Source organism: Peromyscus maniculatus, chromosome X (genome assembly GCF_049852395.1).
Source record: "Peromyscus maniculatus bairdii isolate BWxNUB_F1_BW_parent chromosome X, HU_Pman_BW_mat_3.1, whole genome shotgun sequence".
Taxonomy (NCBI): domain Eukaryota; kingdom Metazoa; phylum Chordata; class Mammalia; order Rodentia; family Cricetidae; genus Peromyscus; species Peromyscus maniculatus.
Window position 1 is genome coordinate 81,038,950 of NC_134875.1, and position 21,936 is coordinate 81,060,885.

General features: G+C 38.5%; 1 protein-coding gene across 1 annotated transcript in view; it reads left to right on the plus strand.

Annotated features, from left to right (window-relative positions):
• Positions 1-21,936, plus strand: part of Zdhhc15 (zDHHC palmitoyltransferase 15) — a 95,831-nt gene that overhangs the window by 25,845 nt on the left and 48,050 nt on the right. The window contains exons 3-4 of the mRNA XM_006991564.2: positions 12,007-12,101; positions 18,970-19,090. Coding sequence (XP_006991626.1) covers positions 12,007-12,101; positions 18,970-19,090 — 216 coding nt within the window. The remainder of the gene's footprint in view (positions 1-12,006; positions 12,102-18,969; positions 19,091-21,936) is intronic.

Genomic DNA, 21,936 nt, shown 5'->3' on the forward strand with positions numbered 1-21,936 from the left:
CAACATGGTCCCAGGAGGCAGTCCAGATCAGAGACATCCACATGACCTTAAGTGATGACATGGGCCACGGACATTGACACAGACTCTTGCTGCTGTATGCCCACAGACTCAGACGTGGCCCTCAGAGGCAACATGGACTGGGACTTCACCATCGCCTCAGGTGGCTCCACAGGCTACTCACATCAGGCTGTTCCTTTCCACCTTGTGTCTCCAGATCCATCTCTCTTCATAGTGCTCAAGCTATTCCATTTCTCTTTCTTTCCCATCTCTCCACCCCATACTTGGACATCATAATAGCTCATGCTGCAAGCAGAATCTCTGGGTGTTTTCTTCCTGCCCACTCTGTGTTGGCAGGCAGGCCCCTGGGAGTCTTCGAGTGTTTGTCCAACCTAGAGCTTCCAAAGAAAATAAATCTCTGGGCAAAGTTAGACACAGCATATTAAAACTGCAGTTCAACATAGAGTTATCCAATCTCAAGGTTGAACCATCATCACAACCAACTGGAGAGATTAGCAGATAGGCTACTGCTGAGAAGTAAACACAGCAGGACATGTCCAGTCGGTTGTGGGTCTCCATCCTGCAGGCACTACTCTTCCTCCTGGGCAAGGATGCAGCTCCGGGAGTCACAGTGAGTCGGATAGTGTTCGGTTTTCTCAAAGGAAGAAGGCACAGGCCCACTAGCACTTGTGTTTGTTACTGGCTCTATTCTGGGCAGTGCAATTCACCTTTCTCCAAGAAGCAAGAACAGCGACCACTGTTCTCCAGTTCTGCCTCACTTCATAGCACACAAACCACCTGCCTTCCATTTCTCCGCCACCTATTTGCTCACTTCTTTCTCTTCCATCACTCCATCACCTACTTATTCACTTCCCACAGCACCCAGCTGAGCCATCACATTGGCCCTTACATATATTTCAAGGTAATTTTGGCCCTTGACATTTGGACATGTTTCTTGATTAGAGACATCTAAATGTACCTAATTTCTAAAGCTATGATTTCCTTATGCTTTGGCTCTTCTCCTCTTAGTCTGGAACTATTATATGCTCATACCTTCTGAACATGCCCCTGTAATTATCTCCATTTTCATGAGATTGCTTTCTGATGAAGGTGTATATTGATTCAAGATCGTGAATGTGGCTGGGCATGATGGTGCATACCTTTAATCCCAGTACTCAGGAGACAGAGTCAGATTTCTGTGAGTTCAAGGCCAGCCTGTTTTGCATAGTGAGTTTCAGGTCAATCAGGGCTGTATATAGAGATTCTGTCTCAAGAAAAAAAAAGAAAAGAAGAGAAGAAAAAAAGAAACCATCTCATCAAAATGAGAGAGAGAGAGAGAGAGAGAGAGAGAGAGAGAGAGAGAGAGAGAGAGAGAGAGAGAGAGAGAGAAAGAAGTTGCCACAGTAAACCCAATGGTTCCCACCCTGGCTTGTGTACCCATCAACACTGCTTGCAATTCTTCAGTCTAGAGTGCCCAAATATATTTGAATATAGCTATTGAGAAAAAATAAAAATATTAGTCTGGGAAATTAGAGTTGTTCTTTATTTTGCTAAATGTCAGAAAATCTATGGTTAAAAAATTCAAGAAAAAGCCTCATTTTTGCATCTCTTTGCTTTCTGGTTTTGTCAGACTTATTGAGACACAATTTATGAAAACTGGGAGAAAGCGATTTTAAGTATTCAGGTTAATGACCTTTGACAAATATGGATAATGATGTAAACACCACCACAATTAAAAATATAAAATATTAACATTATCTCAAATTATTCCATCTGCCCCATTAGCAAACAGTTCTCTCATCCATACCTCTGCACCACTGATTTTAATTTTTGTCCCTTATAGTTTTATTTTTTCATAATGTCATATAAATTGAATCATATAGAGTATAACCTTTTTTTTGTTTTTTTTGTTTTTTTGTTTTTTGTTTTTTCGAGACAGGGTTTCTCTGTGTTGCTTTGTGCCTTTCCAGGAACTCGCTTTGGAGACCAGGCTGGCCTTGAACTCACAGAGATCTGCCTGCCTCTGCCTCCCGAGTGCTGGGATTAAAGGAGTGCGCCACCACCGCCCGGCTCAGAGTATAACCTTTTATATGTGGCTTCATAGTAGTATACAGTTTTAGGATTCCTCCATGTCACTGCACACATGAATAGTTGCTTCTAATTGTCAGTTAGTGGTGCACATTGCAGTTGTACTACAATTTGGCCTTCCACTCACTAGTTTAGGTGCATTTGGATTCTTTCCATTTCTGAGCTACTTTGAATGAAGCTGAGCAAAATATACATGTATAGGGCTGAGGACATAGCTCAGTGGTAGAGTGCTTGGCTGCTATGTGCTAAAATTTCCAGAATCATTTTTTAAAGTGAAGGAAATATATGTGCCTTTGTGGAAATATGTCTTTATTTTTCTTGGTAAATACTAAGGAGTAGGATTTGGGGCTCGTGTATCATGGTTAACTGGATAAAGAGCTGTCCAAGTGTTTACATCCATGTTGCTGCCCTCTTTGCTTCCCTACCAGTGTATATGACAATGTTGGTTGCTCTAAATCCTTGCTGTCACTGTTACTCATTTGCAGCTTTGTTTATTTTTATCATTCTACTGCGTATGAAGCGATGTCTCCTTGTGACTTTAGCTTGTAGCTCTGTAATGACTGCAGATGCTAAGCATCTTTCACGTCTCATTGCCATCTAACTCTTCTTTGGGGAAGTATCTGGTTAACTCTTTGGCCCATTTCATTGAGTTGTGAAACATCTTTAAATGTCTGGGTACAGGCCTCAGTTTTTAAACAAATCTGTTTTCCTTTCAATGCTGCAAAATTAAGATCAATAGGAGGGTGTTGCCAGGAAACATTTTTCTGTATAAAAATGTCTGACAGAATATTCCAGCAATAAGGTGCACTGACCCCCTAGGAGTTGATTGATTCCATATTACTTCCAATATTCAAACAAAAGCTAGACAACTGGTTATTAAGGGTGTTGTAAAGCAGGTGTGCGTGTCTTCTAGACTGTTATGCCAAATAACATCCCAGATGCCTTAAAACTTTGAAATTTTATGATATTAAAATCAAGTCAGCATCATGTTACTGAGATAGATTTATAGGTTGAATCAACCTAATGTAATATATTCGAAGGGAGCCAGCCTCTGATTGGTAGTGTTCCTGTCACTTCCCCAGCCAGAGAGAATCGATTCATAAATCCCCAGCCACAATGTAGACAACAGGTAATCTGCTTCCCTTTAAAGTCTGCTGTGAACATTCCTACCAGTGTGGAATCACCAGGGTCCTTTAACTCAATTTGTACATACAGACTAACGATATCCCAGTTATCTCTTTTGAGCTATGAGGGAAGCCAAGTACTGTTAACCAAAAGATTAGCCCCGTTCACTTCTGTATACCCAACATGAATGAATCAATGAGATATTGGCTAGACATCAAGTAGAGAACTAGAAACAAACCATTTTCTTCATTTTTAACAAACCCATGGTGTCTCTGCCCCTAAAGTCTTGTGTAATTTTTATTACCATTTCTTAGAAAATAAACCACCAAGAGTTAAGAAAAAAGGAGAATAAATTGTTTAATAAGTTATTCAAATATGTCAGATGTACCCAGGCATTTTAAAAAATTAGTACTCATAAAAACTTTGTGAGACAAGCATTTTTGTGTGTATTTTAAATGTTGTTTATTGATACATTTAAACATATTTTGTACATATTGCATACATGTGTATTTGTATGTACATATTAAGAAGCTAACTAGCTTCTCAAGGATACATAATTTAGAGGGAATGCTTTGTTTTGTGGTATATGTATCTTATGGGTATATATGTATGTGGCTGTGGGCACATTCGTACCACAGCACACATGTTGATATCAGAGGACAAATCTCAACTGTTGGTCCTCACCTTTCCACCTTGTTGAGACAGGGTCTCTTATGCTGCATTAAGCATGCTTTAGCTAGTGGGATGGAGAGATTCCCCAGTGATAAAGAGCACTTGCTGCTATTACAGAGGGCTCAGGTTTGGTTCCCAGAACCCACATTTTGTTGCTCACAGTAACTCCAGTTCTAGATGATCTCTTCTGGCCTCTGGGGGCATCTGAATGTATGTGATATACCTACATACATATACTTGAGCACACACATACATGTAAAGTAAAATAAATCTTTAAAAAGAAACAGACTAGCTGGCCCATGAACTGCTGGATATCCGTACTGTAGGCATGCTGGGATTATAAGCACTTGTGCTTGGGCAACTGCCTAGGAACTCATTGTCAAGCAGCACGTTTACCCCCTGAGCCGTCTCCCCAGTGCCCTTTTGTTTGATTTTTGTTTTGCTTCTGGGAGAGAAACTCAGGGCCTCAAACAAGCCAGGCAAGGGCTTTGCTATAGAGGATCATCCCTACCCCAAGGATACACTGTTATTAAATTGTAACATGATTCTTAAAAGGTCTTATTAATAAAAGGCCTGGAGCCAGATATTGGGGTGAAAGCTGAGAGATCAGACGAATAGAACCATCCAGCCACAAGTTCTTACCGCTAGGAAATCCTCAGCCCAAGAGAGCTACTTCCTGTATACTCCCACCTTATATACCTTTCTGTGCTCTGCCATCTCATTTCCTGTCTCTGCCCAGCTCTATCACTTCCTGTCTGTCTGTCCAGACCTCCAGACCTCTACTAGTGCTGGAATTAAAGGCATGTGCCACCACACCTGGCTCTGTTCCCAATGTGGCCTTGAACTCATAGAGATCCAGATGAATCTCTGCCTCCCGAATGCTAGGATTAAAGGCGTGTGATACCATTGCCTGACTTCTGTGTTTAATATAGTGGCTGACTTTATCCTCTGATCCCAAGGCAAGCTTTATTTGTTAGAGCTCAAATAAAATATCACCACATTAAATGGCAAAGCCAGAGTACAAATGAATCGTCTGATTCCAAATCCATTATGATTTACCTGACACCTCAGTGCCAGACCTCTTTAACACAGAAAAAAAACTGAAAAGGGGTATAGATTAGTTAGTTTCAATCTGACACAATTATCTCACAAAGGCAAATAAAAGAAGGAAGGATTTATTTCAGCCCATAATTCGAGTGGTTACAATCCATCATTTGGGGGGAGCATATTGGTGGATGTATGAGGCAGCTAGTTACATTGCATTGACAATCAAGAAACAGAGACATAAATACTGGGCCTCAATTGACTTATTTTTCATTTTTTATTCAGTCAGTCCACAATATGGTACCTCCCACATACAGAATAGATTTTCTTTCTTCAGTTAAAGCTCTCTGGAAACAGCCTTACAGACACACCCAACAGTGTGTCTCCTAGGTGATTCCAAATTCAAATATGTTGACAAAGATTAATACTGTAATTCTCATCCATAAACGTATGTATTTTATTCTTTTGGCATTATGTACCAACTCCTAATGCATAGGGACTAGAAAGCTCTTTGGAACTTGAAAATGCTAAGATTCAGGATATTGGTGTAGTTCAGTGGTTAAATACTTACCTAGTATATGTACAGTGCAAAGAGAAAGAGTGATCTAGTTCATGCCAACTAAAACAAAGCTCCATTTTTGCATAATGGCTGGTAAATTTACAATATAATCCTCAAGAACTGGTAACATAGGTGGGGGCCGGAGAGATTGTTCAGTGTTTAAGATCACTTGCTGTTTATGTGGAAGACCCAGGTTCGATACCCACCACCCACTGTAAGTGCAGTTCCTGGAGATGAGATGTTTCCTTCTGGCCTCCTCAGGCACAGCACACATGTGGCGAACATACACATAAAATGAATTAATTTATAAGCATAAATTAAATCTTTTTAAAAACTTTAAAAAGAGTTGGTAACATAACCAGCTTTATAAAAGGTTTGTATAAATTGATGAGCAGTAGATGCCTAGTGGGTAATTAGTATACTTTGGATGAAAGCCTAACTTTTGAAGTTGACATTAATAAAAAAGAAACTATGCTTTTCAAAATATAATGCCACATGTCACCAGAATGGTATACCGCTATCAGAGAAACTCCTAGGGGTTAATTAGCTAAACCCTGGAACCAACTGATAAATTCAAATGCTAGGGTTAGATAAATCATGGAAATAACGAGAGTAATTCTTCAATTTTCATCAGCTGTTCTCAGAACCTTGGACAAAAAACTCTGGGCCTCTTTCTCATTCTCGCTGCTCCTTCAGCTCTCTGCCACACAAGCTCCGGCTCTGCTGGAGTTCCCACAGCAGTTCAAGTGAAGTGAGGCAATGTCAGGAGCAGCACCTCATCGTTAAGTGCTCCGCTCAAAGGAGCTGGAACTGCCTAGCTGGCAAATTTCCCCCTCATCATAATTTGAGGACTTCTCTCCCGAGCCAAAATGGAGATTTTAATAAGGACTCTCAATGGCTAGATCTACAACTGCTGTTCCTATTTTGAATTACAGTGCATAATTGCAAGATACTCCGCTCTCCCAATTTTCCCTCACTACCAACACAAATGCTTTTAGTCATCAACTGGTATGAAAGATGTTACAGAAAATAATCTCTTTTTAAACTGAAGAGCCTCTAACAATAGCTTTTAAAGAAGAAAAAAGAAAAGGTATGTTAGATAGTTGCCACAGTAACAGCCTTGGCATTTGTGTGTCTGAGAACGTGTAGGGAAGGAAGCTGCTTTACCTTCTCACTTTGCTGCTCCTCTTGCTGCACTCACAACAGTCTGTGACATCCATTTCTAAGCCTACAGGAATGTATGTGAAAGTCTCCCCCCCCCCTATTTCCCACTACCTCCTAAGAGCAAAACAGCAAAGGCGGCCTACCGCCCAAAGATGTTGCTAATAACAACTTTTTAAAGCTCCTTCCAGCATGTCATTTTAGCTTCCATGATTTTTATCAAGGTGTTTTTGAGGCATTATTTTAGGGAAAGTACGTAAGTAGTCATTCTCATTTCAGAAGCTATTCCATAATGGGCTTCCCACATTACAACACAGTGATGAAACGCAGAACAACTGCCTGCTTAGAGGAATTTTTTTCGTCAGCATATGGCCATGTTCTGGTCATCTTGCAAACCTCTGCATCTGGTGAAAGGAAAGAAAAAAAGGCACTTGGAAGACTTGGGGTTTTCATGTTGGTACCCTAACTCCAGTAGCTTCTGATGCTCCACAACTAATCACTGCCAGATAAGCGAAGAGCTCCACTGTGCCTGTTTTCTGAAGATTAAAAAAAAAAAATCCATTTCATTTCAATGTCAGTGAGTAGTGACAGCTCAGGGTTACAGTTCATAAGCTATTTGATTTCTCCAGTGATTTGAAACCTCACTGGAGCATCATATTTTAAAAAAGATTCAGTGTCCCTGTGGTTTACAAGGATGGTTATTCTAGACACAAAAATTAATTATACAGAAGTATGCCTACCAGGTGTGGTGACTTGTGTCTGTAATTCCAACACTTGTGAGACGGGAACATTGCCAAGGCCACTCTTGGCTACATAGTGAGTTTCAGGCCAGCTTGAACTACAGTGTGAGAACTTGTCTCAAGGAAATATCCAAGGAGAGAGGGGCACAGGGGAGAAATATGCTGCATGTTTTTAATGCAGGAAGAACTAGACTGCCACATATTTGAGAGCAAAGCTTGGGGGCATTGTCTATACAGAGGAATGCACAAACATGAAACTCATGAGTTCTCTCTGCATTTCAAGAAGAGTCACCTCAAAGCACTGGCAGAGGTAAAGTTCTTGTCTGCCAGCAATGTTGGAACAATCTTCCTCCTTGAAATGGTAAGCTGGACAACCAGACGGCCTAAAGGCACTGTTCTCCTGTTCTTCAGAATGACCTGAGGGTGGGTTGCTAAATCCTTGGGCTCTAAAAGTCAGATACTGATTCAGTCTTTAGGAAAGGATATACAGTGCATTTTTGTTCAATTTTTTAAAATGTTGTGTGTGTGTGTTCACACACATGTGCCACACTGAGAATGTGGATATTAGGAGATAGCCTGTAGGAGTTGGTTCCCTTCTACTACCTGGGTCCTAGGGATCCAGTTCAAGACATTAGCCTTGATAGATGCCTTTACCCACTGAGCCATCTCAACGACCCTGCACACTGCAGTTTGCTGTTTGCTGCCCTAAGGAAAGGAGCTCAGGACTGGAAACAAGTCCACCCTGATTCTGATTCCATTGCTTTCACACCCTCCATGGGTAATCACTTAGCTTCTCTGGACTTCAGTTATATCAGATTGAGAAGGCTGAGCTGGACGGTTGCTCTAGTCTCCTCCAAATTGTGAAACTGTTGCCAAATCTATAGAATATGGCCTACTTTATCAATCTACTGAATAACCGTGACTTTGATATTTAGCCTCATGATCTCCCATTTTATATCTATCAAAACAAATCCACACCATATAAATCATTGGATAGAGGAATGAGATGCAGCTGTTTGCAATTCCACAGCTCAGCCAAGTATTAATGTGTGATAGAACTTGGGCCAAGTTAAAGTACCACATTTTCCATCTCAATCATTTGGAATAAAAGATATGATGAATACCCTTAGGATACTTGCATCCATTCATGTAACCAAACTGATTGAATCGCATTACCATTGAAATGCATGGTGACAATGTAAACATAAAATTATCTTATTCTGATGCCTTTAAAACCAGAATCCATACTCCCATTCCATTCTGAATTAACTTGAATGAATGCATCCCTTCTCCCTAAGATAGGAACAAAATCATAATGGCAAAGAATAACATATTAAGGAGAATATTTTAAAGTCTTGAGAAAGATAAAAAAAATTATGAGAATTCTTTACAAAAGCTGTACTGTGAAGAGAGAAACACTCTCATTTATTAGTGATAAGAATGTAAATAAGCCGGGCGGTGGTGGTGCATGCCTTTAATCCCAGCACTCAGGAGGCAGAGCCAGGCGGATCTTTGTGAGTTCGAGGCCAGCCTGGTCTACAAAGCGAGATCCAGGAAGGCGCAAAGCTACACAGAGAAACCCTGTCTTGAAAAAAACCAACCAAACAAACAAACAAGAATGTAAATACAGTTGTAAGTTTTATTAATGGAAATTTGACAATTATCTGTGGATCCCAGTTTGAAGATGTACAAAACAGCTCCTGTACCTAAGGCTCGGGGAACATTGCAGATGAAGGGGCAGAAAGGTTGTAAGAGCCAGAGGACCAGGGAGGTTAATATGAGATTGTGTCTCCTGGTAATATCACAGAAGCTATACCCATAATGCCTCAGTAACATGACTCTTTAAAAATGAGCTGAACAAGGACAACGACTGACATGCCAAAGTGGACAGGGGAAAGCCCAGGAGGCCTCAAGCCTACACGAAGAACTGCAGGCAACTAAGGGATACTGAGAGCAGGAGAAGTGGTCTTCTCCATGGAAGAGCACACCAGTTGGTCACCCAGTACCAGATGGTCAGCCCTGAGAGCATGCATACAAGTGACATTCTACACACTGAACAGTTATAGTCAGGAATTAACAACAATTAATGAAAAGGGGGCCATGAATTTGAAAGAGAGCAAGGAAGGGCATATGGTTTGGCGGGAGAAAGGGGAAAGGGGAAATTAATTATAATATCAGAAATAAAAGAAACAATCAGAAAAAGGCATACCTTTTGACCTGACAATTCCAATTGAGGAAATTGATTCTACAGATTTTTTGTTTTGTTTTTGTTTTTGTTTGAGACAGGGTTTCTCTGTCTCCCTGGCTGCCCTGCAACTCACTCTGTAGACTAGGCTAGCCTCAAACTCAGAGATCCACCTGGCTCTGCCTCCCAAGTACTTGGATTAAAGGTGTGCGCCACCACCACCCAATTGATTCTACAGATGTTCCTTATGTATTTATGTTATGTGCTGATAACATATATATAAAATATTAATGGAATCACTATTTGTATTAGCAAGAGAAAGCAAAATTCAAATTTATAACAAACACAGTCTGGTTCAATAGATTATATCTTTGCAACAGAATCCCATTCAACTTTTTATTTGAGAATTTTATAATGTATACAATGTGTTTTGATAAAATCTGCCTCCTCCTCCCTCTCCTCCAATTTTTTCTTCCCTCTTCATGTACTCTTTACCTGTGTGCTCATGGGTATAGGGCCACCAATTGGAACATGAACAGGTCCACCAGGGACCATATCACTGAAGAAAACTGACTTCTGCTCTCTCAGCAGCCACCAACTGTCAGTAGCCCCTCAGCTAGGGGGTGGGGCCTATTGGACCTCTTCCCAGTACATGCTGGCATTTTGGATGGCTTAATCTTATGCATGTCTTATGCAGCCACAGCCTCTGTGAGTTCTCATTAAACAGCCCTGTTGTGTTCAGAAAACAGTGTTTTGTAGAAGTCCCCCCCAACCTCTTGCTCGCACAATGTTTTTGTACGTCCCCCCCTCATGACAGTCCCTTAGCCTTGACAGGAAGGGGTATATGATGTATCTGTCACATTTAGGGCCGATCACTCCACTGAGACTTATTAAGAAAATGAGAAAGTTCACTCTTTCAAGTTTTATAAAGTGAAATAATCTCCAAATAAAGTAAGCAATAAAGAAATATGTTACAAAACACTGTGTACAGACTACTTCTCTGTATGTGGCAAAGTACACTGGGTTATTTTAGAAACATACAATCTGAAGTCATGGCTTATAACTTTGGTTGTTTACAGAGAATGTAACTGAAAAAGACAAAGATTTCACTATATGCTTTACCTCAAATTTTGAACCACATGAATATTTAGCTTTTCACAAGAAAGATGGTTAAAATTCTAGAAGTTATAGAGATGTTATGTTTATTGTGTGCATGTATTTATATAAACATTTAAATGTGAGAAAATGTAGAATGATTCACATCCTTGACATGAACAGTTAAGAAGTGTGATGTACGTGTGGAGTACACATTTGTCTTTTACTCTGTGTTTCTTGAATTTTAAAATGAGATTTTATAATCTCAGACCTAAAATGTCTTGTATTAAGGGGCCAGGACTGAAAGAGTAGATGTATGTGAGGCTGAACCTTGTTAACTTGGTCTTGAATTACATCATTCTCTTGAGTCTTTTTAATGGATTGAAATAAGACCATGCCGTTCAAGGACTTGCAATGAAGCACTAAAGGGACTTTCATCTTGTAACCAGCTCTGTGGAGAATACCAACCCTGAGCTGTAGACAAGGCAAAAGCATGAGAAGACAGGCAGGGGAGAGTCATGTGTACATCTGTCTCAGAGGTACAGCTCATGCTTCCAAACGGTGTAGTCAATGGAGCTACTGAAAAGAACTTTGGATTTAGAGTCAGAAGTCCTATATTTAATGCTGGACTACATTACAGACTGTGTGACCTTGATTAATGAACTATCTATCTTTGACAGATAATTACCTGCCTTATGCCATTATCTTTCTCAACAAAGTTACTGAGAAAATAAAATGAGGTGACGTACATAAAAATATGTTTTGGGCTGGCCAGATGGCTCACTAGGTAAAGGTGCTTTGCAGCCAAGCCTGATGACTTGCGTTCTATCCTGGAATCCATGTGGTAGGAGGAGAGGACTGACTCTCACAAGTTATCCTCTGAATGCCACATGTGTGTTATAGTGCGCACACATACAGAGAGAGAGAGAGAGAGAGAGAGAGAGAGAGAGAGAGAGAGAGAGAGAGGCAGAGGCTTAATTAATTCTTTTGAAAAAAACATGTTGTAAACTCTAATGAAGTGCAAATTGTATCCTAGCATTTAACACCCATGGTGACAGAGATAATGGCAACTGACTAAAATAGTTCCTCATATATTGTCATAAAGGGCAGTTCCTCTCTTTACTTGAAGAATCACATGACAGCTTTAAAAGGATATGATTTCCAGAAAGTCTCTGGTTGAAAATGTGGTGTTCTGCATGGGAAAATAGTAGCAATCAACATTTCATAGTAATACTAGAGAGTACATAGTAATAGGAGAAAAAGCTAGACACTTGTCACTTAATTTTGTTCTTTTGAACTCTGAAAAATGGATTAAAAGTTTAATTTTTTTTTAATTTCAGTTATCTACCTCATACTCTATCATGCCATTTTTGTGTTCTTTGCATGGACCTACTGGAAGTCTATCTTTACACTCCCACAGCAGCCAAACCAGAAGGTAAGAATATTTGTTGCTTCACAATTTTAAGAACAAAAGACTCTAAAGATACCAACAAAATAAGAAGAGGACAAAAGGAGAAACAAATAACCTTCCCATTCAAAAGAAACTCAGGCTGTTTTGACTTTTTTTTTTCAAACAAGCTCTCACTGTGTTGTCCAAGCTGGCCTTGAACTCCTAGCCTCCAGCGATCCTCCCTCACCTCTCCTGAATAGCCGGGGCTGTAGTGGCGCACCACCTAGCCCAGCTAAGAATAAACTGAAAAGGATTCACTCCGAGGAATGGAGGGTAGCATTGGCTGTTGAAGGAGTTTGGGAATTCACCAGCTGTGGGGATCTTTAAGACTAGGAAACCAGTATCTGCAGTGGAGATCTGATTAAAACAAGAAGCCGCATTGATTCTGAGACCTCATCTAGTTCAATTCTGTGAAACTAGAAGGCAAATCTAAGAAAAATTCAATAGTTAATCCAACACTTTTTAGCTGTGTTCTCTTGAAGTGTTTCTTGCACTATTTAAAAGAGTCAGAAAAGTGATCATCACAGGCATTTATTGTCTATAACTGCTTTAAAACAAATTAGAGCCGGGCGTTGGTGGCGCACGCCTTTAATCCCAGCACTCGGGAGGCAGAGGCAGGCGGATCTCTGTGAGTTCGAGGCCAGCCTGGGCTACCAAGTGAGCTCCAGGAAAGGCGCAAAGCTACACAGAGAAACCCTGTCTCGAAAAACCAAAAAAAAAAAAAAAAAAACAAATTAGATTTGGAAGTAGAAAGAAACAATGGGAGAGATCTTACCAAAACTATTAACATGGGAAAAGTACTATTCTAAATTGTCTCCTTCATGGACAAAATATTACAAAATAAAAAAATTGAAAGCACAGAGAAAGATAGTAATACAGAAAGAAAATAATGAGCAAAATGGCAAGTATCTTTTCTACTGAATGCTTAAAATATAAATGCATTAATTTATCCCCTTAAAAGGCTGAGATTTCTGGACATGGTTGCTCCTCATGTAATCCCAGAATTCTAGAGGCTGAGTCAGGAGGTTGCCACAAATTTGAGGCTAGCCTGGGATAGAGAGTGAGACTTTATCTCAAACAGTAATAAAATAAATAACACTTGAAATATTATGGGACAAGGTGCAGTGGCACACACCTTTAATACCAGCACTCTAAAGGCAGAGGTGTGAACTTGAGTCCAGCATGCTCTACATAGAGGGTTCCACAACTCGAGTTACATGATGAGACATTTCAAGAAAATATATTATAAAAAAAAGAAAATATATTATAAAAGCCTGAGATCAACAAACTAGATTAAAATCATATATATGTTTAATCTGTCTATAATAGAGTTAACATTAGTAAAAAAGACATAAATAGGTTGACAATAAATGATTGTCATTTGACTTCATAGGGAAGAAAGTTGGGAAGGAAGAAAGAGAGAAGGACTGGGGTTGTGGCTCAGACACAGTGCATGTGTGAGGCTCTGTGATCCACCACAGCACAAATATTTTTAAGAGAGTTAAGTCAAACATAAGAGAAGAAGAAATACAATATATATTGATAAAAGAGTCAATGTACTAAATATGGGTCTGTGGTAGAGCATTTGACAAGTGGGTTGTTGAATTTGATATTGAGCACCACAAAAAAGGGTCAGTTCATCAATATGTTAAAGTTATTTTTAAAATGAACCTGAAAAATAGAAGCAAAACCTGAGAAAATTCTCTTCTGCAAGAACAGTTAAAAATACATCAGTTCTACATTTTCAGTAGTGCATAGGATAAGTATACAGAAGATTGAAGGATCTGAAAGGACATATATAAAGCAATCTACCCCCAAATAGCAGAACATACATTCTTCCAAATTGCATATAGAAGACTTTGCAGTATAGACAATCTATTATTAGGCCATCAAAGAAGTTAATACATTTCAAACATTGAAACCATACAAAGTGTTTTCTCTAAGTACAGTGGGATAAAGCTAGAAATTCACAAATGTGGGGAAATTAAGTACTCTCATTTATTAATTCTTGGAATACTCCATATACTGCATTTTGATTGTATTTACTCCCACCCCAACTCCTTCCAAATCGAATGCCCTCCCCTACCCACCCAACTTTGTGTCCTCATACTTTCTCATACTTAGAAAAAATCATGGGGTCCATTTGTGCTACCCATGTAATACTCTTTAGTGTTTGGGCATCCACTAGAAGGTGGATGACTTACCACGGGCCACACCCTTAAAGAAAGCTGATTGTTTCCCTCTCTCAGAAGCTATCAATTGCCAATATCTCCTCAGCTATAGGCAGGACTTTTTTGCCCAACTCCCCTCTTCAAGCTGGGATTTTGTCTGGCTTGAGACTGCATAGTCTTGCATATGCTACAAGAGCTGTAAGTCCATATGTGCAATGACCTGTTGTGTGTGAAAAACACTGCTTTAATGTGTACATCTACTAGCACTGGCTCTTACAGTCTCTCTGCCTTCTCTTCAGTGATCCCTGAGCCTTGGGAGAAGAGGGTGTAATATAGGTATCCCATTTAGGGCTGAGAATTCTGCAGTTTCTTATTCTCTGTACCTTGGCCATTAAGCACACTCTGAACCAATGGATCAAGTAAGAAATCACAGGAAAAATTAAAAATACTTTGATAGGAATAAAAATGAGACATGGCATAATAAAAATTATAGGGTGTAATAAGCAGTGCTCTTAGAAAAATTGATAGTTGCAGACACATTTAAAGGAATAAATGTCTCAAATAATCTATTTTGATGCTTTAGAGAAAAGTAGAAAGCCAAACTTCAAAAAGAAAGAAAGAAAAGAAAAGAAAATTTACAGAAGGAAAATAAACTAAACAGTAAGACCACCCAAAGCATAAAAGAAAGTATTTTCATACATCTGTTGTGTCCAGTGTTCATAATACATAAAGAATTCTCATAATTCAGCAACTAAAGATAACCCAATTGTAAAATACAGAAAGGTCTTAAATAGATATTTCTTCTCCAAAGAATATATACAATTTTCTGTTAGAGGCATGAAAAGTTCATGAGCACCACTACTAATCTAAGGAGATACAAATCTAGACAGCAAAACCACCAAGAAGGCAACCATTAAGTGAATAAACAAATGAATGAATGAAAAATAGCATATATTGGTGAGAATGCAAACAATTCACAATTCTTCCAAATTTGACTAGGAATATAAAATTGTAGAGTGTGATTGGGTTTTTTTGTTTTGTTTTGTTTTGTTTACTCTTTGGGGGCCTACTACCCAGCTCCCAATAAATACACGGAGACTTATTCTTACTTATGAATGCCCATCCTTAGCTTGGCTTGTTTCTAGCCAGCCTTTCTAACTTAAGTTATCTCATTTCTCTTTAACTACATTTTGCCTCTGGGCTTTTTAACCTTTCTTTATACTATATGTCTTTCTTTCCCTCTTACTCCATGGCTGGCTGTGTATCTCTGTGTCTGGCCCCTGGTATCCTCCTCTCCTTCTTCCTTTCTTGCTCCTCAATCCTTCTCTTCCCAGATTTCTCCTCCTATTATTCTCTGCCTGGCAGCCCCACCCATCCCTCTCCTGCCCAGCTACTGGCCATTCAGCTCTTTATTAGACAAGTCAGGTGTTTTAAGGTAGGTAAAGAAACACAGCTTTACAGAGTTAAATCAATGCAATATAAAAGAATGCAACACATCTTTATGCATCATTAAACAAATATTACACACCATAAATTAATGTAACACATCTTAAACTAATATTCCACAACAGTAGATATACTATGTAAAACAGCTATGCTTTTCCTCATAAGGTTAAATGTGGAGTTATCATGCGACCCAAAAGTTCCATTCATACTCAAAATAGTTAAAAAGCAAGAATCCAAGTAAATATGTATTTACAAATCTTTGTTGCAGCAGTACGCACTATAGGCAAAAGATTGAAACAACCCAAATATTCATCAGTGGAAAAATAGATGGGGGAAGTATTGTATGTCTGCATTGTATAGCTGTATGTCTGTATATATATTATATATGCACACATGCCAAAATACCATTGGCCATAGATGGGAATGCAGTACTTACATATGATACAACATAGATGAACCTTGCAATATGGTAATTGAAAGACACAAAACACCAAAGGCCATACTCTTTTGAAGGCAAATTCATAGAGATCCATACAGCAGATACTGTTGTAGTCTGCCTAGTGATAAAGGAATCAAGAATGACAGCTTAATAAGTAAAAGATTTCTTCTTGCGGTAATGAAATGTTTTGGAAGTAGGTAGTTTTGTTTACATCTCAGTATGAGGGAGCTGAATGCCACTAAATTTGTTCACTATTAAATGTACCTTAGAAATAAAATACCATGTTATATTAATTTTAGCTTAATAAACATTAAGTATCCCCTTCATGTTGTGTATGAAAGCTTTTAGGTCAGTAGAAAGGCTAAGTGGTTAAGAATTTTGTAGACCTAAACTTGATGAAATAATGTTAGGTTTTAATCAAGTACTGCAAATGTCTAATGCTTATGACTACATCTTTATCATTTTCAATTTGTGTAAAAGGAAGGAGAGTTCTTTGGGTCTACTTAATAGCCACAATATTAATTTCTCTAATACTCACAACATTCCAATCTGTCAACAGTTGCCTCGTCCAAAATGCATTTATTAGCTCACTGTTTCACAATCCTTAATAAGGCTTAGTTAGTGCCAGAAATATACCATCTGTGCCAGACATCGTGTTCTAAACTATTTGTTGAGTGACCACAATGTGTTTGTCACATCTAAATAGAAACAACTCTTCTTGTGCCTTTCAAGTAGCACAGGGTCCCATGAGAAAGTCAGTCACAAGGATACCTCAAAGATTAAAGCACTGCCACAAGGCACTACTTTGAATTATCAAAATTTAAATGAAAATCTAAAAATTTTATATTTTCATGTTAGTATAATTGAACTTATAAAAATAAAACAACCAGGTTGATTGTAAACAATTTACATGTTTAAGACATTCTTAGTAGGATGTATCTACCTAGTACATAGCAAAACTCAGGGCTAAGAATTAAATGCTTATAAATGTACCATATTTATTGTGACAGCCTCAAATGCCCCCTATGCCTTTCCACATATCCTCAGGAGGACATTTAATTCTCACTCTGGTTAGAATGGCATGATAATATGAAATGCACCATACGTATAGTTCTATTTTTAATTTGCTTTTTTTAAACATTTATGTAGTGTGTGTGTGTGTGTGTGTGTGTGTGTGTGTGTGTGTGTGTGTATGCACACACCTAGTCTGAGCATTCTTATATATGTCTTTTGGCATATTTAAGTACATGTTTCACCCACACACATTTATTTGTCTTGGCTATGTAACTAGGAGTGAAATTGCTAGGCCATAGTGCAGATATGCATTTAACTTTAGATAGTACATAAGTTTTCCAAACTGCATGTATAAATCCACACTCCTACCAAGATCTTCTGTCTCTCAAAATGTATCATAAAAAGGACTGAAAGAAAGGTACATATTGTTAGAAAAAATACAAAAGAGTAGAATCTATAATATACAAAAGTTTGCCACAATCGAGCATAAAAAGACAACCTATTTTTTCTCATTTTTGTAAGTTGTTTGAGAATTTCATGCACTTTTATCCTATTTACCACCTCCCACATTCCTCTCAGATCCATCGTCCCTGACCTACCCACCCACTCACTCATGTCCTCCTTTTTCTTTAAACCCAGCAAGTATAGTTTGTGTTACTCACACACTCTTGGATGTGTGGCCTTCACTGGAGGATGGCCAACCTACCAGAGACCTCATTCTCAAAGGAAACTGACTGAAAACCTAGTTATTTTAGTGGACAAAATTCTCAAATAGGTATTGCAAGAGAATACCCCAAACAGCCCAATGAAGTCATAAAAAGATGTTCATGATCACTAGTACCTGTGAAAGTACTGAGTAAAAGCACAATAAGGCACAACATGGTAAGTTAAAATTCAAGTGACTAGCAGTATCAAGTAGACTTAAATGATTAATAGTTACAGTTCGAAATGATACTTTGAGTTACTTGTTATTACCCAGCAACTCTGCACCAATCTTCTGAACTAGGTCTTATTTCCTTTATTTTATAGGGGAAAAGTTTAGATCAAGAAAATGTCTTAATTTTCCTAAGTGATTTTCTATTTTATGTCCATGATAAGGTTTAAACCAGAAATTCTCACCATAGATCCTTTCCTTTTTCACCTCTGTCTGCCCTTTTGTGTAGACTAAAGAAGAGTTTTCAAATCTATATTACTTTGAAAAAATAATTGGGCTATCTTAGGCAAGATTAGCAAAATGGAGCATTAAATTGGCAAAAATTATGTATCAACTAGTGAGGATGTCCAAATTTCTACCAATTCGCAAAATTATAATCATGCAGGCAATATCACAAGCCATTTCATCCAGCTTTTCTGAAAGTGTCATCAGCATTATGAACCTATGAAAAAGCAATTGGCACTCAATAAACCTGGCTACTCATCAATGAGATCCTGGCAGCAATGTATTACACAACTGTGTATACCATGATACATGGTATAATGGAGTGGAACGGGTATAAGTCTTGGAATAACATGAAATGCATTTGGGACCAACTTTGCTTTTTATAAGTTGATTGAGTACAACTGTGAACAAGATACTTAATCTGTCTAAGCATTATGGTTTTTTTTATTATTTAAAAAAGAACACCACCTATTTCATAAGATACTTAGCCAAAGAAATGTATAAGACAAATTGGTATTTGGAGTTCAGGGGCAGATAATAAATACTTTCATTTAGGTAGTTATGGTTGCTTTGAAGCCTTTCTGGGGACCTGAGAAAGTAAAGGCTTGCCTATTGTGTTTCCAGTTCCACTTGTCCTATACAGACAAGGAGCGCTACGAAAATGAAGAGAGACCTGAGGTCCAGAAGCAGATGCTTGTGGATATGGCCAAGAAGCTACCAGTGTATACAAGAACCGGGAGTGGAGGTAAGTTCATCATCTCATCGGAGAGTCAGCTAGCAGGAATGTAAGGAGCAACGAGTCATCTGTGTGGTCAGGCTACACAGGCCCTTTTCCTCCCGTCTTCTCAAACTCACATTTCATTAGAAAGAAATTTAACCCCCTATCAAAGTTGAGAGAATTGTAAGTAACTGTCATACCCTGGTGGGTTCTACCACTAACATTTTATTATACTGCTTATCACATTCCTGTCCTTATATCCAACCCTCTGTCTGTTTTTCATTGGATCATCTTATTTTTTTCTGATACATTTAAAACATATTTCTAATGCAAATAAAAACATCAATACATAGCCACCTAAATATGTATTCTTTTGTGAGTAAAATTTGCATATGAAACATGCAAAAATCTTAAGTGTACAGTTCAACATGTTTTGAAAAATATACACACCTATAATCAAAGCTACTAAAAAAATTACCATCACTTCAAAAAGGTTCTGCCATACTCCTACCCAGTCAATCTTCATACATATATACAATATTATTACAATGATTATTCTGATAGTTTTGCCTGCTCTAGAATTTTGTATAAGTGGAATCAAGTATGCACCCTTTTAGTCAGCATATTTGTGATATTCATTCATATTTTTGTGTATTTCATTCTTTGTATTGCTTAGAAGTATTACATTGTATGAATATAACAGCTTGTTTATCTCCTTAGTGGTTGATACACATTTGAGTTATTTCCAATACTTAGCTAGTATGAATCAGTTTGCTATAAACGTTGTCGTGGTAATAAATGAATGAAGATGCATCACCATTTCTGTGGTTACATATCCTTTGTGGAGTTTTACTCTTGCATTTCATTTGGATGAATGGAACAGTCCTTGCAGAGATGGTTCTCCACCTTTGAAAGTCTGAAAACCAAGGTTCTGCTGCTGCATCATGCTTTGGAAAGGGTGCTGTCTGTCAGACACGGGTTCATTTCTTCACCGCTTGTTTATTCAGCAGATATCTATTAGGAGGCAATATGACCGACGAGGAAATTTTGATTAGATAACATTAAAGACTTACTGTTAATTTTGTGAGAGAGGCAATGTTATAGTACTTATTATTTTTTTCAAAGTATTCATACATACTAAAATGTCTGTGGTTCTTTCAATATTTCCTTTAAATGATGAAGTAACGGAGCCAGTGGAAGAAACACAATGAAGAAAAATGGCACATTATTGAACTTGTTGAATCTGGGTATTGTTTGATACATGTGGTTTTTTGTACTCCTAACCCTATTTTAGTGGGTTTTTGAAAATAGTGATGATTAATTTTGATTGTCAACTTAATTGAATTAAGGAAAGCATAGAGTAGAGTGTGGTGGTGCACATCTTTAATCCCAGCACTTGGAAGGCAGAGGCAGGTGAATCTCTCTGAATTTGAGGCTAGCATTGTCTATAGAACAAGTTCTAAGCCAGCCAGGGGTACAGAGTGAGACTCTATCTTGAAAAAAAGAGGAGGGGGCAGAGCAAGGCACATTAATGAGATGCACCATGGACGTGACTCTGGGGGCTCTTACAGACCTGTTCTGAATGTGAATGACACAATCCTATGAGCTGGTGTCACCGACTGAATAAAAAGAGAAAAGGAGAAAGCCGCTGTGGAATTCCTCTTTCTCTGTCCCCTGGCCCACCCACCATCACAGCCACGTGGCACTCCTACTCCATGCCTTCCCTTCTTTGATGGACTATATCCTTTTAAGCCATAATCTATAATAAATCTATCTTCCCTCAAGTTGTTTTATGCAGGTATTTTATCACATAGACAAGAAAAGTAGCTAATAAAAAACTTCCATAACACTAATTTTTTAAGTGAATAATATGGGTGAGACACTGGTCCAAGTAATAGGAATACAGAATTAGACAGGCCAGTTCTTTTATGGAGTAGAAATTCTTTTTTTATTAAATTACATCATTACATCATTTCCCCTTTTTTCCATTCCTCCCTCCAACCCTTCTCATGCAACCCCTTGCTTTCTCTCAAATTCGTGACTTCTATTTCTTTAATTGTTTATATATATTCCTAAATATGTAAATACAAAAAGCTCATTCCATATAACAATACTTGTATGTGTATGATTTCAGGGCTGACTACTTGGTATTGAATAGCCAATTGGTGTTTTCTTCCCTGGGGAAGATTGTTTCTCCTGTTCTCAGCATTCCTTAGTTGCTTATAGTTCTTTGTCTAGGGTTGAGGCCCTGTGCAGTTTCCTCCTTCCATGTTAGCATGCTGTCCTTGTTCGGGTTTTGTTTAGGCAGTCCTGTTGATGAGATTTCATGGACATAGCTGCTCTGACATTCCTAAGAGACACACAGTCTCACAGCAGACTTCCTTTTCCTCTCTATTACAGTCCTTCTGTCACCTCTTCTGTGAAGTTCCCTGAGCTTTAGGAGCAGGAATTGTATTAGAGAGGTATCCATTGGGACTGGACTCCACAGCTCTGCATTTTGGTCAGTTGTACTTTTCTGTAATACTCTCTGCTGCACAGAGATGTTCTGTTGATGAGTGTTGAGAACTATACAAATCTATGGATATAAGAATAATTATTTAGGCCGGGCGTTGGTGGCGCACGCCTTTAATCTCAGCACTCGGGAGGCGGAGGCAGGCGGATCTCTGTGAGTTCGAGGCCAGCCTGGGCTACCAAGTGAGCTCCACGAAAGGCGCAAAGCTACACAGAGAAACCCTGTCTTGAAAAACCAAAAAAAAAAAAAAAAGAAAAAAAAAAAAAAGAATAATTATTTAGGATGTAGTTCAGGACTATGCTGGTTTAGTAAAGTGGAAGTCTGTAGGTTCTCCTTCATGATCCATGATGTCGCTAGCCCT